This window comes from Cebidichthys violaceus, unplaced genomic scaffold (genome assembly GCF_023349555.1).
Source record: "Cebidichthys violaceus isolate CVI_PGR_0920_01 unplaced genomic scaffold, fCebVio1.0.p SCAF_19, whole genome shotgun sequence".
In the NCBI taxonomy this organism is placed as follows: Eukaryota; Metazoa; Chordata; class Actinopteri; order Perciformes; family Stichaeidae; genus Cebidichthys; species Cebidichthys violaceus.
In genome coordinates, this window is record NW_027176361.1 from 2912472 (window position 1) to 2925942 (window position 13471).

Sequence of the window (13471 nt, forward strand, 5' to 3'; positions counted from 1 at the left end):
TTCTAAACATGGACTGTATATAAGAACTGAAGGAAGTGGAAGTGGACGTAGTCATCATGGCGTCACTAGTTGGTTTGTGGACTGCCGTTTTGAAGACTCAAGTTTGGCAATTTCACCGTCGCCATCTTGGATTGCGGCCGTCGCCATGTTGTTTTTTGCAACCAATGAACAGAAAGTGACCATATTTGGATAGAGATTGAGACCATAAACTCATGTTTACAATGTTTACTGAGGTAATAAATCAAGAGAGAAGTAGAGTCATTTTAGACTAGACTTCTATACAACCAGAGGAGTCGTCCCCTGGTGGACACTAGAGAGAATGCAGTTTTAAGACACTTCCGCATTGGAATCACTCGGCAGAACTGGAGGTTGCCGTCTGCTAAAGAACAGCTAACGGAGACTAAAAAAGTAATCACGCCGACTAGTCCGCCTTTACAGCCTTGTTGTTGTTGTTGTTCTAGTTCCTTTATAGCCTAACGTTAGTGCTTTTACTACTGCTGATTTTATTCATGTTTGAAAAATCATAAAAATGGCGTTAATTTGTGAAGATTATCTTGCTGAACAAAAACGAGTAAGTATCATAAACTTGTGTTTATTTTTCGCAATAATCAAAAATCCAATGGGAAAATCCACTTTGACTTTCAGATAAGGAAACCAGTGTGATGCTAACTTCCTTGTTACCTTTATGTAAAAGCAACCAACTGTCTAAAAGGAGCAATAGATTGTCGCGTTCTGTTCGTAGAAGCTTAATCATGTATAATGTTTGTAAAAGAGTGTAATGCAGGCCGCTAGCTCGGCTGTAGACCTTTGTCTCTTTAACAAGGTCAGCTGTTAAAACCAACTTTAAAACTTTGCTCTTTTACAAGATTATTAGAGGAAAGTTCAGGAAGAACATCTGAAGTCATGAATCTGTCAGGATAGTTGCGACACAGGCCGGAGCACTCTCACTGGGAGTTTGTACGCTTGCTAAACAGAAAAAAACGAAACTCATGTAAAGACGGCAAACAACACTTATCATTGTTCATACATGCAGTCAGCATTGTCTGAATGTTTGAACAGTGTCTGCAGTTAAAGAAGTGGAGGGAAGGCCACTGACCAGCTGTATATTGGCTCCATGGGACAACTTGTCATCTTAACACTAATATCTATTAAATTCGTGTTTTATTACCTTGAACGACAGGATGAGGCTGACGTGAGGCATCTTTATTGGCTTGATTTTAAGGCAGTAAGTCGAACATATCATAGCTTTCAGGAAAAATTTGACGAGGCCCAATAATAATAGAAGCCAACGCCCCATTTATTGTTCTTTACAAACGCCATGAAACTTTCTTAATTTAATGTAAGTTTGTATTGATCATTAAAAACCAATGGAATATCATTTCTGTAAATTAGAGGTTGTTTTAATCACATTTGAATGTGTCACAGCAGGAAAAGCAACAGGTGTAGTTAATAATATTGTTGACCTTGTTCACCTGGGCTTTTTTCCTGCTCTGACTCTTAAGATTCTGGTGCAGGATTAGGTCTTCAAACGGGGGGGACGGTTTGTCCATTACAAGTAATTCAAAGTAAATGGTAGCCTTTGATTTTACTTCTAAATAACCATATGCACCTCAAGCAGAGGCCTGTTGTGAACACAAACCGAGGACAGAAGATAAGAGAGTTTCCAGAACAGACATGAAACCTATGAGATAATGAAGTATAGCAAATGTTCTGCGACTTGAATCCCCATAAATACACAAAATTAAATGGATCAATTGAGCGCAATGTACATGCCTGTTGCCGTCTGGCCATTAAATACAACCATCACCATATACGTCTGTGAGGGTGACGTCGTAGACTTTCGCACAGTGAAATGCCGGCCAGGACAGCTTGACTAAAGAACACAGTGTGCGAGGCGAGAGGTGCCAGATGACTCCGGCCCAGACAGAGTTTGATGGATAGTGATGTGGAGGAAACTGCCAAGTTCAACATCGGGGTCACCGTAGCTTTTCACAATATGACACAAAGGAACAGTAAACACATATTTTAAAGCAGCGCTGATATGACACCAGGGCGACGGTGTTGTTTTGACGCGATAACAGCTAATTACTCACATTTACCCTTGTGCGCTGAACTATGCGGCCAAGTGCAACAGCGACTGCAGTGCGAGTGCAACCGTGGACGTTAACCTGCAGCTTTAACAGCTTTAATAATTTATTCTATACATACCTGCACTGCCGACTATGTTCATATTGTATGTTTATTCCTCGTTCTATTTATTTTATACTACATTTCTTTATATACTCTCCCAACATAGAAGTAGAACGGACGTTGAACAATTTTCGCTGCCGTTTGACTAGTAAAAAAGAAAAAATGGCGAAATGGCAAAATGTTGTTGGTGGCGACAACCACGTCAGTAAAGCGTTAGCGAGTTAGCACCGTTCGTCTTCAAAAGCATTGGGATGTGAGGCGCTGTTTGGCTCATTTTATGTAACCAGTGCAGCATTAAAGCATGGTGGAATTAGCAAGCTAGCTAACTGCCCAGCTGTCCGCTAGTTAGCTAGCTAGCTTGCTAATTAGCTAACTAGCGCCGCTCACAATGGCAACGCTATACATCAAAATGGCCGCCGCTCTGCCCCTCCAGCTTCGTTGAATTGAATGTCCCTTCTACCCCTATTTTTATTTCTACGCTCATGCTACATGCTACATGCTACGTGCCCACCCACCACATCAACCTACAAACATGTCCGATATGTTTGTAATATCTAGGATTACTGGGCTGATTCTTCCACATTGAAGTGAGGAAACTGTTTCTTTGACGACCTGGTTTTGGGCACGAGGTTGTTGTCACGTTAAAATCCATCCCCAACCTGTTTCCACAAGTGGAACTAAGTACGAAAAAACACTGTAGACTAAATGTATGTGTATGTTCTGAGCCTAGCCTCCCACACGCACTAATTTAAAGTGAGTTAATAGATATAAAATATGTGTATTATGACATGTAGACACAGATAACTCACATGGACCTACACTAAACACACACAGAGGGGAACGCACATTTCTCATGACTCTGCACATTCTCACATGAAGTGGAAAAAAACCAAAACTCGAAACACACTTGGCTCGTCTCTTTGTCATTGTGAAAGCCCGAAACATCTCGACAAACGCCAACAGCTGTTTGACGTCTCACAATGTGAGCACACGAGTCAAAGAGCACGAGTCGGCTCGTCACAGGTACTAAATCACTGTCACATTAGTGCCGGCGTTTGCTGAAGCCAAGCAGCGTTCAAGTGTGACGTTTACGCAACTCGTGAGCATCCAGGAGAGACCTGCTGAGCATACTTATATTTCTTGTCTTGTTTTCAGGTAGTTTTTGTTTTGCAACTCCTGTATTTCCAGAAAACAGGTTTATGTGGCGTTAAATGTCGTTGTGAGTCATAAAATCAGGCGATATTCCGACAATGTTGGACATCCTGCGGTGAGGTCATACTGATAAAAGAGCAGAGGAACATTCAGAAGTCAATAAATAAATTCAGATGACACGTACACACAACTCCAAGTTCCAATCCTGTCCAATATTTTTTATTTTCTGTACTTGTAATATTCTTCCTCGCTATATGGTAACAGATGGGAGAACGTTGGTAACTGCATGTTGTAATCCCTGTAAACTTATGTGAATATCTTCAGTCATTACTCAGAAATAACACGTGATAATTAAGTAATTTCCTCACTTTCACATCACTCATTTAAAACAAAAACGCAGGAGGTTCCTGGAAGCAGGCTAACAATCATAATAGCAACAGAAACCTAAACTAAATTAATTTATGTGAAAACAATCACAACTCGCAAGCTTTTTCCAGAGCTATAAAACTGTACCTGCAATTTTACACTCAGTACTTTTTTTTAAAGTACTACGGATTTGTATTATTAGTTTGCGGTTTTGCTGATGAGTTCAATGCAAATAACATTTATGTGTTTTGCCAACAAAGGACAAAAAAGAAATGAAAAATTCTAAATAATTGACAAACATACACTCATAAATAAACTGTTTAACTGAATAGGAATTAATGGCATGAAATCTGATAGTCATTAAAAATTGTCAATCTAATAAATATCACTGGAGCAATATTTGCAGCTCTAAATAGTCCCAAATAAATGCAATATTTTTATGTTTGCCTAAACCATACATGTGTGACCAGTTATGTGCTTTATTAACATACGTTATTCTAAATTAGGAACAAATGCGTTTATTTTTTTCCCCAATGCTTTTTATTCCATTTTCCCTCCAGCCTCCTACATGTAAGTAATACAGTACTTACAGTAGACAGTACACAGTACAAAGATAATTCGGGTTTCAAAAGTGCAATCCTACTCAAACATTTCTCAACGCTGAGTGTACAAAATATCAGCGACCACCTGCTCTGTGCGTGACGTAAACTGTGTGCAGGCGAAATCCACGATCGCTTATCGATTTGAGGAGATGGACGTGCAAAAAAAACAAAAAATTGTTAAATTGGTTCTTTGTTACAGATTTAACAAACCTTAAAATTCCCGCTGGAAAAAGCTGAAAGAAATCCAGTCGGGGGGGTGATTGATTATTCTAAAACAAAACCATTCAAATATCACAAAAAAACAAAGAAATACTACATAAAATGATGTCAATGGGTACATTTTTAAACAGAGGATACAAATAAATAAAATATGAGAATCACTCATTCATAACATATATTATGAATAATGTTGCCATAAACTAACGTTTGACAAAATCGTGTTGCCGCTATAAAGAATGCCAGAAGTTACTTTAAACGGTTACGGTTGCAAACTAACACAAATGATTTATCTTCAGGGGAATAAAAGGGGAAGTTTATATGTATGATTAGACACATTATCAGTGGTAGTGATGAGACCTTCTACACACACACACACACACACACACACACACACACACACACACACACACACACAGTCAAGTCATTACTTATCAAAACGTGGTAAAAATATCAAGGTTGTGAGCTCTTGAAGGCTCTCAGTGTTCCCCTTGACCTCCATCATAATCTGTTACACATAGTTGTTTTTTAAACCTCTAAGGCGCCATGATGTCAGTGAAACAAAGAGCTGTATATCTTGTATGTAACTACCTGCAGTGTAAATTCTTAAAAACATGTCGATATTATCAGCAACGTATTGGCATTTTTTTAAACGATTACAAAATCCCAGTTTGTGAGATCCTTTTCATGAGGATTATGGCCATATGTAATATATATTATATGTAAACACGCTGGTTGTTTCCCCACGCAGACGTCTAGTAGTTCACCGGCCCTGAGGTGGAGCGGTGGCTGGTGGAGCAGTGACCCGCCCTAAAGAGAGGGAAGCCAAGAAAGAGACGTGAGACGACGGGTCTGTCATGTCCTCAAAATGTCCTTTAATATTAATGTATTGGAGAACTTCTAACAACGAACTAAACTATTAAAATAACTTTTGCGTAACATATATTTGAAATAACGCCATACATAAATATATATTTTTAAAGATTTTCATACATTTCTTTTTATAGAATTATGAGGAAAATTAGGGAACACCGAAAAATAAAGTGTGACTAGTTTAGCATAGCACAACATCTGATAGATGAGTCAAAAGTTAAAGTAACACAACATTTTAATGTGTGTCGTAATACCTCCTAACTTTTTTAATTTTATTTTTTAATACATTTTCTGCCATTATTTAGTAAAAAATTGGATTTGGCCATTTTCCGGCTAATCTTGCTAACGGCGCTAGCTACGGCAGATGAATGAATATTAGCAGAACAAATGTTAATGTCTGGAAGGCTACATTTAGCATGATGGCTACATTTAGCATGATGACTACATTTAGCATGATGACTATATTTAGCATAATGGCTACATTTAGCATGATGACTACATTTAGCATGATGGCTACATTTAGCATGATGGCTACATTTAGCATGATGACTACATTTAGCATGATGATGGCTACATTTAGCATGATGACTACATTTTAGCATGATGGCTACATTTAGCATGATGACTACGTTTAGCATGAAGGCTACATTTAGCATGATGGCTACATTTAGCATGAAGGCTACTTTTAGCATGATGACTACATTTTAGCATGATGATTATTTCCCCTTTTTTAAATAGTAATTTGGGAATTGGACATTGTTATGCAGCTGAGATCTTACAAATTATCCATCACTTAAATAAATACATTATATTTACACTCACTGCAACCTGAATTAGCTACTTTTTACTTTCACTTTGTCTTCTTACACCATTATTTTTACCTCCACTTGAGTACAATTACCTCAAACTTTTACTTTTTTTGGATTTACCTGCAGAGTCCCGTGGAGCATTCGTAGTTGTTCTGGCAGTAAGCTCCAAACGGTTTACTGTTCATGATCCTCCACAGCGGGGTCATCCGAGCTATCCTCCTCGGAGCCGGGACGTTTGATTCTGCCTTCTGGTCAGAGCTGGACCAGACCTGAGGCCCCAACGGACCTGCACACACCTGGTATCGAGCACAGACACGTCGGATGTTAGAGAGGAACAAAGCAAGGGAAGCAAGGTGTAAAGAACTACATTTAGATGCACACAACGCAAGTCAACTATCGCACAAAACAATAACAAGCTAATTAGCTTTAGCTCCGGAGCTTTCTACCACATCTAATGTTCTTCACCAGCTGGAAAGTGGACCTTGAGTTAAGATTTCTCTGCCAAGGTAAAGAGTGAAACACTCAAAATTAAAGCAGTGTAAATGTATTTAAACACAACATTTATACCTTTATATTTGTGCATTGCAATAGCACAATTGTAGTACTTTTCTTTAGTAGTTTTTTTGTGTTTTTTTTGTATGTATAAAACACGTTTTCTCACTTATGTCCAGGCTTTAAAGGACCCTTTCTACGTCATCCTGATACTTTCACCTTTTTTACAGTGTAGATAATACGTGTTCTAATATGTACAACCTCAAAAAGAACTGGTTTGATCCAACACAAGAGAACAAATTCACATTTTTAGCACATCTGTTGATGTTTCAGGACAACGCACTCACCTGCTGAGCCAGCATTAGCAGCACGATGCACAGCGCTGCTTTCCTTTGGTTGAAGGAACCTTTGTGCTGCATCTTGTTACCAGTGAAGACCGAGGCTCTTCAGTCAATCTCAAAAACCAGCTCGGTTCCCTGATCTCCTCTGTAGGACTCTTCTGGACCCGCTAGTGGTCTGGAGGGTTTGAGTTAGTTGCACCGGTTATGCTGGAAGTTTCCCTCAAGTCAGCCTGGATCAGCTGTGACACCGGCAGAGGAGGCTGGGCTCTCCTTTATACAGACTGGCCCCGATCCCACCGGGAGAGGAAGCAAGGAGGGAGGGAGAAGGAGTCACAGTCCACCCCTCTCTCTCTCTCTCTCTCTCTCTCTCTCTCTCTCTCTCTCTCGCTCTCTCTTTATCTATCTTTTATGGCCCAAATGTGACATTGCTGGAAACAGCAATTTCCCAAAATGAGGCCATCCAACACATTCCTTATTTGCGGACGTTCCCCCTCTCTTCTTCTTCTTCTTCTTCTTCTTCCTCTTTTACACATACATGTGCAGATTGTGTGAGTAGGGTGGACCGGACGCCAACACACATGTGATCGTAACGTTCAATGAATGGCAACATGGAGACACACAGCTGGGTTAAAAAAATAAAAAAAAAGGGTTGAAAGAGGCAAAGAGGTCGCTGGATGTGTGGGTGTGTGTGTGTGTGTGTGTGTGTGTGTGTGTGTGTGTTCGTGTGTGTGCCAATGCCACGGTGTGTGAATGAACTTCATCGGTGAGATAAGGCTTTATCAACCAGCAGAGTCTGTGTGCTGCAGTCTGTCTTTGACCTGAACAGTCCCACTTATACAACGTAGACGGGATGTGAAGAGGCAGCAGGTGTGGTTTACATAAGGAGGTACACACACACACACACACACACACACACACACACACACACACACACACAACCCTGGAACGTGACTTAACGTCAGGCTGAAGAAATTCCTGACGACTTTAAGCCGAGTTTCGGGGGACAAATAACATCTTCAAGTACAACTGAAATATATATTCTTTGTTAAGATATTAACATCTATAAATATGTGTTAAGACAAATGTACATTGTTACTTGGACAATATAATGTTTAATCGCACAATTTACGTCAGGTGTAGCAATCCACAGATTGATTAGAGGTTCTCTATTGGATATACGGAGCATTAATAAACCCTCTCTGCTCTGACAGCACTGTTGCCGTTGTTTGCGCTGTTAGCACTGCGAACCGGGGCTCAGCCAACTCTTCGCTGAGAGGCGCGTGGAGGCAATGGAATTTAACTTTTAGTAACTCCTCTTCTTCGGTCTGTTCTAGTTATATCACTGCAATGCATGTATGGGGACCAAGTCCAGTCCTGAGGCTTGGACTTGGTTTCAGGGTTAGTGGAGGGTCAAAAGGTTGTGGGCTTTCATAACTAGTTCTGGAACCGCATGCAGTGCAATCTGTTTTCATGGATTATCTACCTATGAAGCCAGGAACATTCAAAATCAGCTAAAGACCTCTGTATTTGAGTCTCATACAAACAGACAGAATAGAACCATCTGTGTGGGTCTTAATCAAGTGCTTTTATTTTGAAAGATGTCTCAGGACGTGTGTCTGAGTCAAAAGGTCATCAAATGTGCATTCCTTGAACAATCAAATTATGAAATCTCCGTGAAGATCTCTCACGGTGATGTCATACCAAAGCACAAGTTCCTTCAAGGGGCAATCCAGGTCAGCCTGGAACAAGACAAGAGGATCACAGATGTGATGGAACATTCCTGTGAGCTCGTTCATCAGCGAGAGGCCTCCCGAGGACCACGAGACTGACGGGAGTCCCGCGCTGCATGAGCCCAGAACATCTGCATTATATATATATATATATATATATATATATATATATATATATATATCATCAGCAGCCATGACTCATCAGATTGTTACCCGACGGACTCCGAAGCCGCCGGAGTCAAAACTGCATTGACGGAGAGGATTGTGGTGCTCGCGCTAATGCGGGACAGATGCAAAAGAGTTGAACTCGTGCATCACTCATATCAATAAATAAAAGGGACGTTTCAAAGAGCATTTAGCGCGTCATTTACAGGGCGAGGCACGATTTAGACAAATGAAAACCGTCGACGCGTGAAGTTTGATGATTCAGAACGTCAACTCAGCAGTGTTGTGCTTAATCAATTTTCAGTGATTGTTTTCAATGATTTTAAATAATGTGGGGTCAATTTTGTGTCTTTATTATGCAATCAAAAAACAAAACAATGTATCTTTGTGGCTGTTTTGTGTCTCTTTGTGGTTTTGTGCTTCTTTGTAGTTGTTTTGTGTCTCTTTGTGGTTGTTTTGTGTCTCTTTGTAATAGTGTTCTGTCTCTTTGTAGTTGTTTTGTGTCTCTTTGTGGTTGTTTTGTGTCTCTTTGTAATAGCGTTCTGTCTCTTTGTAGTTGTTTTGTGTCTCTTTGTGGTAATTTTGTGTCTCTTTGTATAGCTTACTGTCTCTTTGTGGTTGTTTTGTGTCTCTTTGTGGTTTTGTGCTTCTTTGTAGTTGTTTTATGTCTCTTTGAAGCTATTTTGTGTCACTTTGAAATTGCAGGGTTTTTTTGTGGTCATCGTGTGTCTCTTTGTAATTGTGGTCATATTCTGTCTTTTTGTGGTTGTTTTGTGTCTCTTTGTAATAGCTTTCTGTCTCTTTGAAGTTGTTTCGAAATCTTTGTAGTTGTTTTGGTATCTTTGTAGTCGTTTTATGTAATGTCTGGAGCTCATATTGAGTCTCTAACTGGTTGGTATGTTTTTTCTCTGAGTTATGTTTTTGTATGTGGAGGCCTCGGGGGGCCCCTGACACTTTGGGTCTCTGGGCCTGTACCATGGCCGGTTCACTGATCCATCCATGCTCGGAAAAATGGATCGAAGGAAGGTTGCAGGTCAGACATGACCTCATCTGAACCAGTTTCAAGTCCTCATGTGGCTTTGCAAAATGAACTTCAAAGAAGTGGATTACCCAGAATGCCCTATAATTAAGGACAGGCCTTGAATCAAAGCCAATAACTCTCTGATAGTGAATGTGGTGACAGTTCATCTCTGGCTGGCGCTTATCTCTTATCTCTCTCTTAAAAAAAAAGTCATTCACAAATGAGCAGGAACATGAAGTTTTACAGTCATATTCACTTTTTCTATAAACAACAACACATATTTACATTTTCTAGTGTCAAACACATGAATGTAGTTGGATTTACAGGCAATAAATTGCACTAGAAATAAAACACAATCATTTAGTTGCAACGATGGTAGCTGTGTATGGGCTGTGTTGGTATACTAGTTTCATTCTATCTGGAGTAGTTTGGGTTTGGTGTGTGTTTGTTCCCTCAGTTATGGATTCATCGGAGGAGTTATTGCTGCTTGTTGGATGCCCGATTTAAGTTGGATGCTGTTTGTTTGTGATCATGATCACGAGCTCTGCACAGCCTGTTGGGTGTGTGGGTAGTTGGACCCAGTTACCTGGCAGGGGTTTCACCTGATGCACAGCGTGCAGTCGGTAATAAATGGTTCGTACTTGCAGAAACGCTAATATCTTAATTCTTGCACGAATCCTGAAAAGCGCTGACGCAGCATACAGTAAACGCAAACACGTGTGAGTGTGACTCACTTCATCACACACACACACACACTTTCTCTCTGCACACAAGATCCAGTAAAAGCTGCTTTTTTTCTTTTCTGCAACAACTGACCTGTCAAACGCGTTTAGTGACGGGACGCTAAACAAGGTTTTATGGGAATCCGTCGTGTGCTTCTGTGAGAGTGTTTTGTTTTTATTTCAGGACATTACAACATCTGTCGGAGGAGATGAGAGCGAGAAAGATGCATCCGACAAAATCCCTTGAGGGAACTAGTCAGGGAGGTCCCGTAAAATGGAGGACTTCCAGTCACTCTATAAACAGAATGTTACCGTAACAGATCAGCGCCGCGGGAAAAGAAAGAATAATAAAAATGACTGTGGCTTAATTAAACACGCCTTTCGTATAAATCTCCCCTTTTTACTGCAAAGCCAGCCTTTTATCCACCGTTAAGTAACCTCATTCCAACCCACTGGGGCCACGCTTTTTGTTCATTTTAAAATCCTTAATTGCTGTTTTTTAACGAACACATCATTGCATGTTTAAGTTCTGGTAGTTATCTAGCTTAAAATAAAGCCACAAGTCCAGAGCTTTATTCTAAAAAAAATTTAAATCCAGACTGAAAAGTGATTTTTAAAATCTGGTAAGGAAGCAACATCATACGGCGGCTAACAAAAACCTCACCGTGCACGTGTGAATGTTGGACGATGGGAAACTGAACGGATGAAAGAAGCTCCGCGGTGGTGTGGTGTGGTGGCTAACGCGTCACAGCGAGAGAGAGAGAGGGTTCGATTCCCGGGCTACCATTTGGAGTTTGCGTGGTTTGCTCCGGGTTCTCCGGCTTCCTCCCACAGTCCAAACAAACCAATGACCCTAAGTTACCCGTCGGTGTATTTCAGCCCCGTGGTCAGGAGACTTTGTTTGCCCAATGTCAGCAGGCAATGGACGGTTAAAGATGGACGTAAAACAGAGTTCGCAGAGACATTGCAGCGCATTCGTTTGTATTTCTGCGTCATCTCGTCACGACCTAGGCGCTTGTTTGTTTGTGCGGTGGTTTATTTGCATGATTCCCCGTGTGCGTGTTTGTCTGTAATCGTTGGCTTTGTGACCCACTGAACACAGAGCAAAGTGCATTTCATAGCTGCAATTCATCTGCTAATTAATGATTCACGCTGTAGCGTACCGTACGCTGGCTGGAGATCATTTTACATCTTCAGGGAACAAAGGGATTAGATGAATTAATTAGGGCGCTAAATTCCATATTCCAGCATTAAAGGTCCAGAAAAAGATCAAAATGAATCCCCCATGCCAGCTGTACTTGAGTACATTCTGCCTTTAAAGGGACAGCGTGTCAGCTTTAGTGATATCTAGTGGTGAGGTTGCAGATTGCAAGCAACAACATGACCCTCTGGAATTAGGTTTCACTTTCTCTTACACGCTTGTTAAACAGATGTATTGATAACGTATTGATGTTTTATTGCACATACAGTAACAATTAATACCCCTAAATTGTTACACACTGTTCCTTTTATGAGTCAAGCTAATTAATGAATGATTGTACTGCCTTCAGGTGCCTGCTGGAGATACCAGACGTACACGCAAACAACGTAAACAAGTGTTTGGTTGTTTTTTTTTTCTTTCACGCCACATTTCCCAAAATGCATCCTGTTTATATGCTGTATATGGCATCCCAAATCCTCACAGTATTGAACACACCGCGGGCTCATCGGCTGGATTCAGGGTTCTGTCTTCATGTGGAGACGTTGTGGCCCTTTAGTGAAGAGCGCCATCTGTTGGACGCACTGCAACAACGCACCCTTTAAGTTCACTCATTTAAAAAGGCTCTACTGTGTAATCCATACAGGAACCTCTTACAGAACGGTTGTTTGCATAAAAGAAATAATTGAGTTTAGGATGATTTCTAAAAATTATATTTACGGTTAAAACCGTTTTTCTTTCTGCTTTGTTTATTTTAAGCAGCAAGTTTAATTTATTGTTGGCACATATGTAGCATTTTTTGTCTTGGTTTTGTTTCATAATTATTATATTAGGCAGGTTTTTTCTCTAATTTTTGTGTCTTCATATTCTCAATTGATCTTTTATTTTATTTTTTTTTATTCCGTGTAAATAACTAAATTAATTTTTACTTCATTATAGTACTAAATTACTGACATGATGGTAATTATGAAGAATTTAATTATTTAATAATACTTTTAATTGACTTAAAAACTCCCCATAAAACAGCAAAGGCCACATTTCCCAAAAATGTTGAACCTTCCCTTTAAATACATCCGTTCTGGAGCTTTCGATCACGCCGCATGATCTTCTTCAGCTCGTCTTAAACCTTCAAATTCAAAGTCACCATCTTGACCTCAGACACCGTCGACGTCTCACAGAACACACTTCAACATTCTACAAAATGACAGTAAGTTAAGGTTTTAGAAAACATGCATTTTATTGTATTATCCATTTCCACGCGTAATAAAAAAATTGCACTACAAAACTTCCGTTTGTCTTCTTTAACACGATTCGTCTCCTCACTCAGCAGCAGCACTTTCAAGTGTTTCTGGAGACCCTCCCGTTATAAATACACACACAATGCAAACGTTGAGATCGTAAACGGCAAAAAAACAACTCCGACGCTACAAGGCCTTTTACAGTTACATCCAACATACATTAAAATATATATTTCTTTTAATATTTTAGCAGTGTGTAATTCCATCAAACGGTGGCAACACGTTGAATCCAGAATGGTTAGAGTGTGTTTTTTTTAATAATACATAAACATCTTTTTATGGGCTGGTTCCCGGTG

The 13471-nt window shown here is 40.0% G+C and overlaps 1 protein-coding gene across 1 annotated transcript; it reads right to left on the minus strand.

The window, feature by feature from the left end:
• Positions 1-4637: 4637 nt before the first annotated feature.
• On the minus strand, positions 4638-7757 carry leap2 (liver-expressed antimicrobial peptide 2). Its single transcript, XM_068713240.1, has 3 exons — positions 7048-7757; positions 6329-6504; positions 4638-5336 (listed from the first exon to the last, which is right to left on the minus strand). The coding sequence occupies exons 1-3, from the start codon at positions 7117-7119 to the stop codon at positions 5282-5284; spliced, it is 303 nt and encodes a 100-aa protein (XP_068569341.1). The 5' UTR covers positions 7120-7757; the 3' UTR covers positions 4638-5281.
• Between the last annotated feature and the right edge of the window lie 5714 nt (positions 7758-13471).

What these genes read in the sequence shown, in the direction of transcription:
- leap2 (XM_068713240.1), bottom strand. Translation starts at nt 7,119, where the DNA reads ATGCAGCACAAAGGTTCCTTCAACCAAAGGAAAGCAGCGCTGTGCATC. An exon ending in TGCTAATGCTGGCTCAGCAG is followed by an intron (nt 6,505 to 7,047) that starts GTGAGTGCGTTG and finishes GCTCGATACCAG; the next exon opens with GTGTGTGCAGGTCCGTTGGG. An exon ending in TGCTCCACGGGACTCTGCAG is followed by an intron (nt 5,337 to 6,328) that starts GTAAATCCAAAA and finishes CCCTCTCTTTAG; the next exon opens with GGCGGGTCACTGCTCCACCA.